Source organism: Oncorhynchus keta, chromosome 28, assembly GCF_023373465.1.
Source record: "Oncorhynchus keta strain PuntledgeMale-10-30-2019 chromosome 28, Oket_V2, whole genome shotgun sequence".
Classification (NCBI taxonomy): domain Eukaryota; kingdom Metazoa; phylum Chordata; class Actinopteri; order Salmoniformes; family Salmonidae; genus Oncorhynchus; species Oncorhynchus keta.
The window spans coordinates 58,311,084-58,327,693 of NC_068448.1; the positions used below are offsets into that span (position 1 = coordinate 58,311,084).

Genomic DNA, 16,610 nt, shown 5'->3' on the forward strand with positions numbered 1-16,610 from the left:
TATTCTATCCCTGTGGTTTGTGGTTATATACCATAACAGGGTCTGATGTACTGTGGTTATACACTATACAGGGTCTGTATAGTGTAGGACAGTATGGAAAACGATCTGCAATCTGCCACTACAAGACAATAACACGCCAGGTCTTCAGTGTCCTCCTCCGCACGGTCATCTTTCTTCACAGAAGAGAAGTGTTTTTCTTTCTAATGGGAAAACTCTAGATCTGTGAGTATACAGTCGATTTTGGACATTCAGGTTTCAACTATCACTGACTGCTTCAGTCCGTACTGAGATTGACAAAGTTTACTTACAGCTCAACAGCCATTTCACCAGCCTCATACACCGACAGCTGCACTACTAGCTCATCAGCCATTTCACCAGCCTCATACACCGACAGCTGCACTACTAGCTCAACAGCCATTTCACCAGCCTCATACACCGACAGCTGCACTACTAGCTCATCAGCCATTTCACCAGCCTCATACACCGACAGCTGCACTACTAGCTCATCAGCCATTTCACCAGCCTCATACACCGACAGCTGCACTACTAGCTCCAGACACATACTAGTCACAGAGGGAGTAAAGACCCAAATGGCAGCCGTACCCAGTAGCCAGTGGGCCCCTGTCCACCCATGTCAGCGAGGCGGGCATATTCATTAATGCATGAATATAATTAGCTCGGAGGTTGAAAGTCTGAAAACTCTTCTGAGCACATTCAGCAGAATTAACGAACTAGGGCTAGCTAGCCATGCAGAATCGCCTGATAAAATATGCTAAGGTAAAGTGTGTGTGTGTGTGTGTTGGGGGAGGGGGGCAATGTTAGTTAGCTACACCAGAGAGAAGCTTAGTGCAAAGGATTTTCCTCCCCTCTCCTACTGTGCCGTTATGACACTAATGTGTTAGTTGAATTCAGAGTTATCAACACATGATAACATCTATCACCTTGCCTCTCTCATTGTACTTTCTGAGGTCGGACTCAAAATAAAACTCAAAAGTCCTACAAAGATAACAACTCCACAGAGGTCTATGGTTTAAAAACACGTCATTTTAAATATCACGTGACTGACACGGCCATTGCCCTATGGTCAAAGGTAGTGCATTACATAGGGTACCATTTAGATGGCAGACTCAGCGGGTGGGTTTGTAAAGTGCTGAGCACCTGTGTCTAGACCAGACAAACCCTGATTGGTTCCTAATGATCCGAATGCCCACACAGCATTGAGGAGAACACTTCCTAATAGGTTTAAAGTAATTTTTAACTGATACACCTAGAGCCTATTTAACTTCAGTCTCTGGCTGAAGCCAGAAGTAGTAGTTTCACAGCAGGTGTGTGTGTGTGTGTGTGTGTACCTGTCATGCATATTTCATACGGAGCTTGTTAACTTGACAGAAATAATTGGCAGCCGGACTGGCAGACTGACAGACAGACAGCGGCGAAGGGAAAGCCATGGCATAATCATAAAGCATTAACACATGTTAAACTCAAATTCTGCTCCCTCGCACACAACAGATCTCTCGCTCCGTTTCTCTCTCTTCTCTTAATGATTGCTGATAAGAGAGGGTGGCTAGCGTTCGTCACTGCACAGCTGTCCAGAGCTGACTGAGAAATGAAAACAACACACACACACACTTAATTTGAAGAACTAAGAAGGACGAAGGGAAGAGAGGAGAGCGGTCACTACTTAACAGTCCATACCCTCCTCCTTAAAACACACGCCTAAACGGATGAGTATAATAATGGTGCTGCACTATGGTTTGGGGCTTCAGAAAACCACAGAAGACTGAAGACACAGCAATTTCTGGATACTATTGACAACGCCGAGAGAAAGCAGTGATCGTGATAGAAGAGACCTTAGTGGGGTGAAGGTAGGGTTGAACTATACTCATGCAGAATGTCTAATGCTCTAAACGAGCTTCAATGCCATACAACACTCCTTCCGTGGCCTCCAACTGCTCTTAAACGCTAGTAAAACCAAATGCATGCTATTCAACCGTTCGCTGCCTGCACCCGCACGCCTGACCAGCATCACCACCCTGGATGGTTCCGACCTTGAATATGTGGACATCTATATGTACCTAGGTGTCTGGCTAGACTGTAAACTCTCCTTCCAGACTCATATCAAATCAAGAGTCGGCTTTCTATTCCGCAACAAAGCCTCCTTCACTCACGCCGCCAAACTTGCCCTAGTAAAACTGACTATCCTACCGATCCTCGACGTCGGCGATGTCATCTACAAAATTGCTTCCAACACTCTACTCAGCAAACTGGATGCAGTTTATCACAGTGCCATCCGTTTTGTCACTAAAGCACCTTATACCACCCACCACTGCGACTTGTATGCTCGAGTCGGCTGGCCCTCGCTACATATTCGTTGCCAGACCCACTGGCTCCAGGTCATCTACAAGTCCATGCTAGGTAAAGCTCCGCCTTATCTCAGTTCACTGGTCACGATGGCAAACACCCATCCGTAGCACGCGCTCCAGCAGGTGTATCTCACTGATCATCCCTAAAGCCAACACCTCATTTGGCCGCCTTTCATTCCAGTTCTCTGCTGCCTGTGACTGGAACGAATTGCAAAAATCGCTGAAGTTTGAGACTTTTATCTCCCTCACCAACTTAAAGCATCTGCTATCTGAGCAGCTAACCGATCGCTGCAGCTGTACATAGTCTATTAGTAAATAGCCCACCCATTTTCACCTACCTCATCCCCATAATGTTTTTATTAATTTACCTTTCTGCTCTTTTGCACACCGATATCTCTACCTGTACATGACCATCTGATCATTTATCACTCCAGTGTTAATCTGCAAAATTGTAATTATTCGCCTACCTCCTCATGCCTTTTGCACACAATGTATATAGACTCCCTTTTTTTCCTACTGTGTTATTGACTTGTTAATTGTTTACTCCATGTGTAACTCTGTGTTGTCTGTTCACACTGCTATGCTTTATCTTGGCCAGGTCGCAGTTGCAAATGAGAACTTGTTCTCAACTAGCCTACCTGGTTAAATAAAGGTGAAATAAAAAAAATAAAAAATAAAAATAGTGTAGTACCAACTGCAATGGATTCTTTGTTCAAGAGGACATACCAAGAAGTACAACATTTTCTGCCATGCGTTGCATTGAAAAGCACACTGGTACTCTTATCCCTGAGCAAGCAATGAAAGTAAACTCCATGACATGTTAGGGAGTAAACTGATGTAGAGAGAAGGGAAGAGAGAGAAAGAGCTAGATGGAGGCAGAATAAGAGAAGGGAAATGGGAGTGAGAGAAGGAGGAATAGAGAGTGAGTCTTGAGTAGTGGTGTCTGAAGGACACTGAGGAAAGTGAGAAGGAGGCTGCTGTGAGTATGAATCCTTCGGAGACCAGACACAACCCGGAGGTCTGTTAACGCCTGTCTAATGTGAGATAACCGTTACACCCCCCACACACACACAAAACCTGGGTTCAAAGACATGCATATTTAATTATTAGTTACTTAAAAACTTATTTTCTGTGTATTTTCAAATAATGTGCCCAAATCAGGCACTTCAATTTGAAGTATTTTGAAGTATTTTCAAATTACTTCCTATAAATACTTTTTTCCAAATACCACACAGACATTGGTTCAAAACATTTGGGAGCATTTATATATTTTCTATTTGAAAATACACTGTGTATTTAAATATTTTCAAATACATGCCAACTCATTTCAAGTGTATTTCCAAATATATTCCAATATTCAACTACTACCTTCAAAATGTCTTTGAAAGTAATTTCAAAACCCTAAATAGAATTTGAACCCAGGTCTGACTGACACACACACACACACACACCACACACACACACGGGGACCAGTAAAGTGAAAGTACACTAATAACACCATCCCCCACAAAGTCTGCACCTCGTTAACACACTAACAGAGAATGAGGATCACATTGTCTGAATAGCCTATTTAAAATCCACCTCACAGTGATTTCACATAGAGTGCTACAGCACACCATGTCGAGCATAACCCATGTAACAACGGAGTAGACTCAAAGAGACAAAACCTATTCACTCCTAGCTAATGAGTCATTTAAAAAACCTTTTAACACAAAAAAGCTAGAATGGCATCTCAATAAATTGTGGAAGACTTGCGACTACGGGAACTTCTGCAAGCAAATGCTTATTTTCTCTCTTGGAGAAATGTATTTTCCACTTTACAGAAGAGGGCGTAAGCTGACTGACAAGGAAGGAAGAAACATTGCCGCATCTTTGCCAGCTCATAATAGATTTAGGCCTAGAGGCCTTGAATTCTGTACCAAGGAGAACACTAAACGAAGGCACAGTTGAGGTACTTTATACAAATACAAAACACTATATAATCCAAAATATTAGCAGGAACAATCATCGATCGTGACACTTGCAATCGGTCCCCTGCAATACCAAATAAAAATGCCAGTATCAACAGCAGACCGTGACGTTTCCAACAGCACATTCACCACCACTTTTGTCTTGATGAATCAGCGAATCGATGAGGAAATATAAAGATGACTTATGAGACAGATAAAGCGAGAGGTCTAGTATAATCTCAGCGGCAGGGACGCCGGTTTGACTTGGCCTGTCTGAGTAGTGATTTATGGTACCCGGCATTTTCATTGACCACAGCGTTTAACATCATCACTGATGCAGACAGCATTGATTGTGCATCAAACCTGCCGTTAGTAATATATGCCAGTCTTCAACACCATACGTCTGATGCAGACGGCATTGGTGTGTATCAAACCTGTCGTTGGTCAGTGGCCAGCGCTACATTAGCATACGCCTATCAAAACACAGAGGGAAACGTTCAAGAAAACGTACACTTTGGAAACGGAACGCTAAAATAAGTGTACTATTTTGGATTGACAGAAACTGCTGTTGGTTTGATTGCAACAAAAGGTGTAACTATGAGCGCCACAGTGCCTAGATGCATATTGTATGCTTGCAGAATCTACTACAGTTCAACAGTAGAGTGGGATGCCATAGCTTTGGATAAACCCAGACAGACATGTCCTTGCACCAGGTCACAGAGGCACATATTCACACACACACACACACACACAGGAAGATAAGTTCCAGTGTGTGGGTCGAGTCTCTCTGAAGATGTAGGATCAGCTGGATATGAAAGTTTTGTTTGTTCTGCGTCCGCCTCCCAATGACGGCCTACTAAACCCTCCCTAACCCAGGTGACACTGGCCCAATTTTTCGCCGCCTCAACCTAGACTGCATCTCTGGTCTTCTAGTTTAGTATTTTTTTTTCTTTCTTCATTCATTTAACTAGGCAAATCAGTTAAGAACAAATTCTTATTTTACAATGACGGCATACCCCGGCCAAACCCTCCCCTAACCCAGGCGACGCTGGCCCAGTTTTCCACCGCCCTATGGGACTCCCGATCACGACCGGTTGTGATACAGCCCGGGATCGAACCAGGGTCCGTAGTCACGCCTCTAGCACTGAGATGCAGTGCCTTACGCTTCGAACACACCGCCAGAGTCTTGCGCAAAATAGCACACAGCATCATCTGAATATGTAGCAAACAATAGTTCATCATTCACCTTCTGCTGCCATTTCTGTCAAGCTGTCTACACAGTTTGACACATGCATTCAATAAACCCAACGTATGCACCACACAGAACGCAACGCAACTGCCTCTGGAAACGCAACTGCCTCTGGAAACGCAACTGCCTCTGGAAACGCAACTGCCTCTGGAAACGCAACTGCCTCTGGAAACGCAACTGCCTCTGGAAACGCAACTGCCTCTGGAAACGCAACTGCCTCTGGAAACGCAACTGCCTCTGGAAACGCAACTGCCTCTGGAAACGCAACTGCCTCTGGAAACGCAACTGCCTCTGGAAACGCAACTGCCTCTGGAAACGCAACTGCTCTGGAAACACAGGCAAACGCAACGCTGCAAGGCAAACGCAACGCTGCAAGGCAAACGCAACGCAAGGCAAACGCAACGCAAAAGCAAGGCAAAAGCAACGCTGCAAGGCAAACGCAACGCAAAAGCAAGGCAAAAGCAACGCAAAAGCAACGCAAAAGCAAGGCAAACGCAACGCAAAAGCAAGGCAAAAGCAACGCAAAAGCAAGGCAAACGCAACGCAAAAGCAAGGCAAAAGCAACCAAAACGCAAGGCAAACGCAACGCAAAAGCAACGCTGCAGGGCAAACGCAACACAAACGCAATGCTGCAAGGCAAACGCTGCAAGGCAAACGCCGCAAGGCAAACGCTGCAAGGCAAACGCAACACAAACGCAACGCTGCAAGGCAATGCTGCAAGGCAAAAACGCAACTGCAAGGCAAACGCAACGCTGCAAGGCAAACGCAACACAAACGCAACGCTGCAAGGCAAACGCAACACAAACGCAAGGCTGCAAGGCAAACGCAAGGCAAACGCAACGCAAACGCAACGCTGCAGGGCAAACGCAACACAAACGCAATGCTGCAAGGCAAACGCTGCAAGGCAAACGCCGCAAGGCAAACGCTGCAAGGCAAACGCAACACAAACGCAACGCTGCAAGGCAACGCTGCAAGGCAAACGCAACAAAACGCAAGGCAAGGCAACGCTGCAAGGCAAACGCAACAAACAAACGCCGCAAGGCAAACGCTGCAAGGCAAACGCAACACAAACGCAACGCTGCAAGGCAAACGCAACGCAAACGCAACGCTAAAGCAAGGCAAACGCAACGCTGTAGGGCAAACGCAACACTGCATGGCAAACGCAACGCTGCAAGGCAAACGCTGCAAGGCAACGCAACACAAACGCAACGCTGCAAGGCAATGCTGCAAGGCAAACGCAACACAAACGCAACGCTGCAAGGCAAACGCAACGCTGCAAGGCAACGCTGCAAGGCAAACGCAACACAAACACAACGCTGCAAGGCAACGCTGCAAGGCAAACGCAACACAAACGCAACGCTGCAAGGCAACGCTGCAAGGCAACGCTGCAAGGCAACGCTGCAAGGCAACGCTGCAAGGCAACGCTGCAAGGCAAACGCTGCAAGGCAACGCTGCAAGGCAAACGCTGCAAGGCAAACGCTGCAAGGCAAACGCTGCAAGGCAACGCTGCAAGGCAAACGCTGCAAAGCAAACGCTGCAAGGCAAACGCAACACTGCAAGGCAACGCTGCAAGGCAAGGCAACGCTGCAAGGCAAACGCAACACAAACGCAACGCTGCAAGGCAACGCTGCAAGGCAAACGCAACACAAACGCAACGCTGCAAGGCAAACGCAACACAAACGCAACGCTGCAAGGCAACGCTGCAAGGCAAACGCGACACAAACGCAACGCTGCAAGGCAACGCTGCAAGGCAAACGCAACACAAACGCAAGCTGCAAGGCAACGCAAACGCAACGCTGCAACACAAACTGCAAGGCAACGCTGCAAGGCAAGGCAAACGCAAAACGCAACGCTGCAAGCCAACGCTGCAAACGCACACAAACGCAACGCTGCAAGGCAACGCTGCAAGGCAAACGCAACACAAACGCAACGCTGCAAGGCAACGCTGCAAGGCAAACGCAACAAACGCAACGCCGCAAGGCAAACGCACCGCCGCAAGGCAAACGCACCGCCGCAAGGCAAACGCACCGCCGCAAGGCAAACGCACCGCCGCAAGGCAAACGCACCGCCGCAAGGCAAACGCACCGCCGCAAGGCAAACGCACCGCCGCAAGGCAAACGCACCGCCGCAAGGCAAACGCACCGCCGCAAGGCAAACGCACCGCTGCAAGGCAAACGCAAAGGAAGTGTTTCATTGGAAATGAATGCAATTCTGGTGTACCGAAATGTAATGACGCTGTTGATGTGATCGAAGCGTTAGACCGCTGCGCCACTCGGGAGCCACTCGGGAGCCCAGAAGTTAGGTACAGTACATAGATCAATGGACAAGGCTAGTTCAACTGTGCCATCTAAGAACATACCTGGTACAGTACAAACCAAAACTATGGGTTTCAAATGCATAGATAATGTTTAAGTAGTGTGTAAATAGCTTTGGAATGGGCCGATACTGTACTACAATACAAGTCCCCAGTCACAGACAGACAAAATGAATGCCTCAAGCCCGTCATAGTAATTGATCTGATTCTGGGTTAATAGAACCAACTAGACAGACAGACATTAACTAGAATGACCTGACTGGGTTGTTCCAGAAACAAAGACTCCAAAATAAAACTGCCCTCTATAAGAGGACTAAAATTAGCCCCACCATCCACACACAGGAAATCTTTAAAAGTCTCTGCTCTTTTAAACAGAAAAACATATTACAAGAGAGAGCGAAACACAGAGAGAGAAAGAGAGGGAGAAATAGAGAGTGTGTGTGTGCGCACAAGGCTTTAGAGTAAAGATGGGCTCAGCAGTGAACAGACAGTAGAGGTAACTCAAAGCAGACATCGACAGCTCCAGGGCTTGTCAGACAGGGCTGTGCTGTTGTTGGGAGTGTTATTTCATGCTGTTAGCTCTGGTCTCTGGGTAGCTCCCACCAAACGAACTCCCTATTGCTGCCCTATACTTATCTATAACTGAGTTAACTTGCTAACTAGCAAAGAATATCAACAAATGTGCACACTTGCAGCACTGATCTGAAAAGCAGATTCACTTGTGGGCGATTGAAAGACCTCTCGTGGACTACACACGCCAATAGAATCTGGCTCTGCCTACAACAAAATCACACGCTCAATCTTGCAAAGTTAGATTTGTTTTGGTTTGTTGCATTGAAAAGGGGCTGATATAATGTTGATTCGATCACAGAAAAAAGACGTTGATCTGTATTGTGCAAACTAATGGGGCGAACTCAGTGAAGCCCAATCTCCTCTTGCGTCTCTGCGTGGGCTGGCGTTTCTTCTGTTTGCCAGTCCTGGAGGAGGTGCGTGGTTTAGAGAGAACATTGCCTCCCACCAATGGCCAAGTCTTACAGGTCTGTATCACCTTCCTCCTCCAGCTCTCCATCCTTGTGTCTGGGGCTGGCACTGAGGGAGTCTGGGACGTAGACAGCTGGTGCCGGGGTCAGAGCCTAGAGACATCCGCCATTATGCAAGAAGTGACATAATACGCTTCTTTATTTATCCCCCTTTTACACCTGACATTGGGATGGAAATCCATAGAGCCCTGAGCAGGAGGACAACGCAACAGAAACCGAAAGCTACTGTACACCATCTGTAGAGGAACGGACAAACTCCCTCAGGTCTATAAGAGTGAGTGGGTCTCGGCTGGAGGACTGCCTTGAAGTGGCAGTCCAGTAGCTCAAAGGACAGAACGAGAAAAGAGGGAAGGAGAGGACAGAGGATCCACGCATCCCTTGCTCTGTCCCTAATGAGAAGTAAAGGTTTGAGGGCCCAGGAGAGAGCAGGGCGAGGGTCCAACAACACCATGATACAGCCACAAGACCAGCAGGATAGGGAGACACAGACAGTCACACAAATTAAAGTCCTTAAAACACACACACACACACGTCCCATTCTCTCCTCTTAGAGCCCTCTCCCTCAGTAGGTCGGAGTCAGTGAGTCCACTACTGCTGTAGGTGTATTTGTAGATTAGACTACTTACTACTTGTAGGTCTCGGAGCGGACGTATTCAAACACATGGGAGACTCCCAGCTGGAACTGGTCTGCAATGGGGGTCACCCAAGGGTTATTCTCAGCCTTGAACACCTGCTTAGGCCCAGTCAGATCCAGGTTACCTGAAGAGAGAGAAGGGATGAACAGAGAGAGATTAGGAGACTGAGTGATATAGAAAAGAGTGTCAGAGAGGAAAGGAGGGAGGGAGAAGAGGTCAACGGGTGGAGAGATGAAGGTGTGGGGAGAAGAGGAGCGAGGAAAGAGGGAGAGAAAGGGCAAAAGAGTGAACAACGTTCTGACAACATTGTGGCACGGGCGACGGGTCACGGTGCTAATGTGGTCGATGGTACCACCTCAGAGACCAATTAACACACATCTGACTAGCCCAGCACCGAGAGAGCTGTCTGGACCTAAAACCTAAAACCCCTAGGTCCCCCAACCCCAATGTTACGCCTGGTCAGAGCAAGCCAACACCAGCAGCCCCATGCTAACTAGTCAGTTAGGGTTGTTCAGCTGTTCATCTATAATTGTACAGAATCTACAGTTTCACTGCTCTTCTTAATCAACTCCTTGCTTTCAGCTTTGTCTGGAATTTATTTTAGTGAGAACGAACTAGGGGTGAATTCAGAGACTGAATGATTTGATGGTTTTACAGTATGGTTAAACTGTAATAATGTCTGAAATACACTTTTTTAAAATTTATATTACATACACTTGAAACCTCATCGCCCTTATTTATCCTCTTTTCCTTCCCACCGCTCCATCATCCCTCTCCCCTAGTTACAGGATTAGGTCGGTGTTAGTCCCTCTTCTCTCCAGTGTGGTCTCGACAGCTACAATGCCGATCTTCTATCCCCAAACCTGCACTTCCCCTGTGCACTTGGCTGCTCCTTGTTAGAGGGGCCACTCCCTCTTCATCTCTTTCTCCCCTCATCCCCCTCTTTTCCTCTGCTCCATCTCTGGAACACCCCGTCCCCTCAGTCGCTCCCTCCGCCTGTCTGTCCCTCCATCTCTGGAGCACCCCGTCCCTCAGTCGCTCCCTCCGCCTGTCTGTCCCTCCATCTCTGGAGCACCCCGTCCCTCAGTCGCTCCCTCCGCCTGTCTGTCCCTCCATCTCTGGAGCACCCCGTCCCTCAGTCGCTCCCTCCGCCTGTCTGTCCATCTCTGGAGCACCCCGTCCCTCAGTCGCTCCCTCCGCCTGTCTGTCCCTCCATCTCTGGAGCACCCCGTCCCTCAGTCGCTCCCTCCGCCTGTCTGTCCCTCCATCTCTGGAGCACCCCGTCCCTCAGTCGCTCCCTCCGCCTGTCTGTCCCTCCATCTCTGGAGCACCCCGTCCCTCAGTCGCTCCCTCCGCCTGTCTGTCCCTCCATCTCTGGAGCACCCCGTCCCTCAGTCGCTCCCTCCGCCTGTCTGTCCCTCCATCTCTGGAGCACCCCGTCCCTCAGTCGCTCCCTCCGCCTGTCTGTCCCTCCATCTCTAGATCACCCCGTCCCTCAGTCGCTCCCTCCGCCTGTCTGTCCCTCCATCTCTGGAGCACCCCGTCCCTCAGTCGCTCCCTCCGCCTGTCCGTCCCTCCATCTCTGGAGCACCCCGTCCCTCAGTCACTCCCTCCGCCTGTCTGTCCCTCCATCTCTAGAGCACCCCGTCCCTCAGTCGCTCCCTCCGCCTGTCCGTCCCTCCATCTCTGGAGCACCCCGTCCCTCAGTCGCTCCCTCCGCCTGTCCGTCCCTCCATCTCTGGAGCACCCCGTCCCTCAGTCGCTCCCTCCGCCTGTCCGTCCCTCCATCTCTGGAGCACCCCGTCCTTCAGTCGCTCCCTCCGCCTGTCCGTCCCTCCATCTCTCAAACTTTCTCTCCCGCCACATCATTTCCCTCCCGCTTTCCCTCCCCCATCCTCTCTTTTGGCTGGTGGTGTAGCTGCGGCCCTAACAAGGCCAGAGCAGTGAGACACCGGGATTAGGGAGCCGTGACAGGGAGATTCTAATCAGCTCTACACACATAGTGAGAGAAACAGGAGACCATCCCTCCCTCTCCTCTTCCTCCTGAACTCTCTTTCTTCTGCTTTAGGTCTTGGCTGAAGACATCCCCTTTTTTTTTTTTTTTTTACCAACTGATGAAAATATTTCCTTTGTATTGTACTGGAAGGTGTTTCAGTTTCGTAAACTGAGCTGGGTTGAGCTGCAGAACCTCCAGTGGCGAGGGTCCACACATTGTACTCTACAGGCTGTCAGAGAGAGGGTCGACCCCTGGTGACCTCTGTGGGGGTTCATGGGTTTGTGGATCTGTGAAGCATGCCATCTGGGGCATGCACATGCACGCACACACACAAACACACACACACGCAGACACAGTGGGATGGTGAGAGCAGTGGGGCGATGCTGGGAGAGGCCAGCCAACCAGAGGAGCAGTCAACGACACCTGCACCCACATACAGTGACTGTGTGTGTGTCTGTGTGCAATAGTGTGTTCGTGTGGTCAGTCTTACCCAGTTCAGGGGGCAGCACAGTGAGCCGGTTGCCCTGAATGTGGAGCTCTTTGAGCTGGGCCAGGTCTCCTATCTCTTTAGGCAGAGAGATGAGGTCATTATCCCTCAGACTCAGCTATGGAGAGGAGGATAGGGGGTGAGAAGGGGGGTGGGGGGGGTAATGAGAGAGACGTAGAGGGAGAGATGAAGGACGAGAGAGACAGACAAAGGGAGTAAGAGGGGGATAGAGAGAGGAAAACAGGTATTTATACATTCTGAATAAAATAAAATCACATTTTATTGGTCACATTCACGTGCTTAGCAGATGTTATTGTGGGTGTAGCGAAATGTTCCTAGCTCCGACAGCACAGCAATATCTAACAAATTACACAACATATACCCAGTACACATAAATCTAAGTAAAGGAATTAAGAATATATAAATATATGGACGAGCAATGTCTGAGCAGCATAGGCTAAGATACAGTAGAATAGTGTAGAATACAGTATATACATATGAGAAGAGTAATGCAAGATTGGTCCCAGCTTTGATGCACCTGTACTGACCTCGTCTTCTGGATGAGGTCAATGTATATAAAACATTAAATGTGTACTGTTTGCACAGCAGACATTCATCCCCATCCAGTTGAAGTCAGAAGTTTACATACTCCTTACCAAATACATTTAAACTCAGTTTTTCACAATTCCTGACATTTAATCATAGTAAATATTGTTGTCTTAAGCCATTTTGCCACAACTTTGGAAGTATGCTTGGGGTCATTGTCCATTTGGAAGACCCCTTTGCAACCAAGCTTTAACTTCCTGACTGACATCTTGAAATGTTGCTTCAATATATCCACAAATTTCCCTACCTCATGATGCCCTCTATTTTGTGAAGGGCACCAGTCCCTCCTGCAGCAAAGCACCCCCACAACAATGTGCTGCCTTCCCCGTGCTTCATGGTTGGGATGGTGTTCTTCAGCTTGCAAGCCTCCCCCTTTTTCCTCCAAACATAACAATGGTCATTACGGCCAAACAGTTCTATTTTTGTTTCATCAGACCAGAGGACATTTCTCCAAAAAAGTACGATCTTTGTCCCCATGTGGAGTTGCAAACTGTAGTCTGGCTTTTTTATGCTGGTTTTGGAGCAGTGGCTTCTTCCTTGCTGAGCGGCCTTTCAGGTTGTGTCAATATAGGACTTGTTTCACTGTGGATGTAGATACTTTTATACCCGTTTCCTCCAGCATCTTCACAAGGTCCTTTGCTGTTGCTCTGGGATTGATTTGCACTTTTCGCACCAAACTATGTTCATCTCTAGGAGATAGAACGAGTCTCCTTCCTGAGCGATATGACGGCTGCGTGGTCCCATGGTGTTTATACTTGCGTGCTATTGTTTGCACAGATGAACGTGGTACCTTCAGGTGTTTGGAAATTGCTCCCAAGGATGAACCAGACTTGTGAAGATCTACAATATTTTTTCTGAGGTCTTGGCTGACTTCTTTTGATTTTCCCATGATGTCAAGCAAAGAGTTTGAAGATAGGCCTTGAAATACATCCACAGGTACACCTCTGACTCAAATGATGTCAATTAGCCTCAAGCCATGACATAATGTTATGGAATTTTCCAAGCTGTTTAAAAGGTACATTCAACTTAGTGTATGTAAACTTATGACCCACTCTAATTGTGATACAGTGAATTATAAGTGAAATAATCTGTCTGTAAACAATTGTTTGAAAATTACTTGCACAAAGTAGATGTCCTAACAGACTTGTCAAAACTATAGGTTGTTCACAAGAAATGTGTGGAGTGGTTGAAAAAAAAACGAGATACACTTAGGTTGGAGTCAATATATGTAAACCTCCGACTTCAACTGTATACTAAACAATGATTTCCCATCTACAATCAGAATAAAACATCTTGAGACATCACAATAGGAGAGACACATGCCATTTGAAGTCCTTATTGTGGGGAACTGTCACTCCTGTATTAAGGCAGTTCTAGGTGACGGACAATACAAGGAACCAACCAAGCAATACGAAGGAGAGAAAGCAGACCACTGATATTCAGAGGGAGATATTTAGATAAATGACTCACAATCTGCAGCTTGCCCAGCTTGCCGATGTCTGGAGGAAGCATCTCAAAGTCGTTGTCACTGAGATAGAGTGCACGCAGGGTAGCTGCAATTTACACAGGAGTTGGTTAGTGTGTGTGTGTGTGCACTGGACTTTCAGTCCTAACCAGGCCGAAGCGTGATCAATAAGACCAGTCACGGCTGATTAATAACCGTTTGCAAGCTCTGGGCAGCTGACACACACATGGGTCAAACATAGATTTACTGCTGCTTGTCTAGTCAGGGGGGGTCTATATAAACAAACACACATACTGACACACTGGAAGACAGCAGCTAACACTGCCTCTCATTCTCTCTCACACATACACACAGAGACACATATACACCCACACAGAGACACACACCCCCACACCCAGAGACACACACGCAAACAGAGAGACAGACTAGACCAAAAGGGTAATCTTCAGATTCACTGACACTATTCTTCCATCAGGGATTTGGTGAGACATCCAGACAGACAGGCATACTTCCTGGTATGTCACTATAAGGGAAACAGATCCTTTGGAGCAAAGTAAAATACCAAAAATAGCCACATTACAGGCTTCTAAAAGCAATAATGAAAGTGCATATCCTCCTTCTTGTATCTCTGATTAAAGACAATCATATGCACCTCATTCGTTAATCAGTGGCTATTTAATTTGGGCAGGGAATTAGTAGCGATCTGTGTGTGTGTGTGTGTGTGTGTGTGTGTGTGTGTCTGGGCATCGTAGCCTCCTCCAGCTTTGATAGATGGAGTGGGGAGGAGAGGAGGTAGTGTGCGAGGCGGGGGAGGGGGGGAGAATAAGATTAAAATGGCGCCGATTGCTGTGTGAATAGTGCTTTCATTATGTCATCATCAGTATTAAAATAACAGGCCATTAGTAGAGCTAGCACAGCAGCCTCAGAGAGAGAAACAGTCAGAGATGGGGAGACCAACTCTCTCTCTCCCACTTTAGGTCTTGGTTGAAGACATCCCCTTTTCAGTTGTTTTTACATTTTTATCAGAGAGGGCGCGTCAATTACCAGAACAGGGTGGTGGATGGAATGGAGGAGTTGATTGGAAAGATGAGCCCCATGATGATGATGTGCTTGACTCAGTAATAAGAATGGTGGTCTGCCCAGCGTGTGGTGACAGGAGAAATATTTCAGTCGTACTTGAGTACACGTGTGTTTCTTCACAGGTTTCTGTGGACGTGTGTGCGTGCGATGAAGTGTGTGTGTGTGTGAGAGAGAGAGTGACTCACTGAGGTAGAAGAAGTTGCCGGGCAGTGAGCTCTCGTTCAGGTTGTTGTAGGTCAGGTCCAGCACCTCCAGAGCAGGCAGGGACCCGAAGCCTCGGGGCAGAGCACTCATCCTGTTCATGCTGCACGCATAATGACAGATAGAAAACAACGAGCTAAAACAACGAGCTAAATCAACTCACAGCTTTACAACGGCATATCCTGAGGTAGTCCTCGACTGAAGAAAAATCAGTGTCACCCTCAGCACAAGAGGACATTTCCACTTGGTCTAATGGTGAAGACATCGGTTTCCTGAGCCTGTGACATTATTTCTACAGTAAATCCAATGTACAGTGAACGCAGAGTCATTCTTTTTTTCATAATAGCTGGCGTTCACCTTGGGAGAAACAACTCATTCCTCAATTGTATTGTGTAATCTCACATTCTGCATGCAAGGTCACATATAGTCCTTCTGTTAGGCATATTCTTATAGATAGTGGCAGAACTGTTTAAGGATTCTATAGAATGAGCTCAGGAAGAAGGAGAGGATCAAGGTGTCACTGGGCCTAGCCGGAGATCAGGTCCTGATTGAGCCCACACATTTAAGCCTCAGTCTATACATCTCCAGGTATTACATTATCAATATCCACACACACCACAAGACGCTAGGCCGTCTCAAAAGACACAGGGAACACAGTGGAGCGCATTGCTTTCAGGGCGGATTTGAAAAGCAAAAACAAATTGATTTTGCGACGCCAGGATATGTTTGCAAGGCAATTACAGGTTGGGAGGCAGAGATTGTTTTGACAAATGAGATCAGGTTGGTAGGTACACACAAATTCGCCTGCACACACACACACACAAACACATCAGCCACACACAGTACAGAGTACACACACCGCGCTGAAAGGGACAGTGGGTCTTGAATACGTCTGCGAGGCTTATGTTTCCTAGATTATGGTTGGGAGACGGTGCAGCTGACAGCCAATCCATAAGAGACGCAGAATGTCAGAGCGGTGGAGGAGATTGTAAAAACTTTGGTAATCCCGCGTGACATTGAGACCAATCCCTTATCGCCAGCCCCCATCTTTCAGTGGCGAGGGGGGCCCACAAAAGTATTTGGGGTTAAAACTGTAACGGGCAAATTGTTAATTCCACACATTTGGGCTGTGACTGAACTGGAGTAGAACATAGGAAGATACGAGAAAACTCTCAAGTAGGACTTGTAGATTTTTTACCTGGTCAAAAGCACAAGTCACTTGTCC

At 47.5% G+C, this 16,610-nt stretch overlaps 1 protein-coding gene across 1 annotated transcript in view; it reads right to left on the bottom strand.

Moving 5' to 3' along the window:
• rsu1 (Ras suppressor protein 1) overlaps positions 1 to 16,610 on the bottom strand; it is a 36,569-nt gene that overhangs the window by 9,322 nt on the left and 10,637 nt on the right. The window contains exons 5-8 of the mRNA XM_035741657.2: positions 15,370 to 15,488; positions 14,110 to 14,192; positions 12,037 to 12,151; positions 9,542 to 9,674 (exon numbers count right to left, since the gene is read on the bottom strand). Coding sequence (XP_035597550.2) covers positions 9,542 to 9,674; positions 12,037 to 12,151; positions 14,110 to 14,192; positions 15,370 to 15,488 — 450 coding nt within the window. The remainder of the gene's footprint in view (positions 1 to 9,541; positions 9,675 to 12,036; positions 12,152 to 14,109; positions 14,193 to 15,369; positions 15,489 to 16,610) is intronic.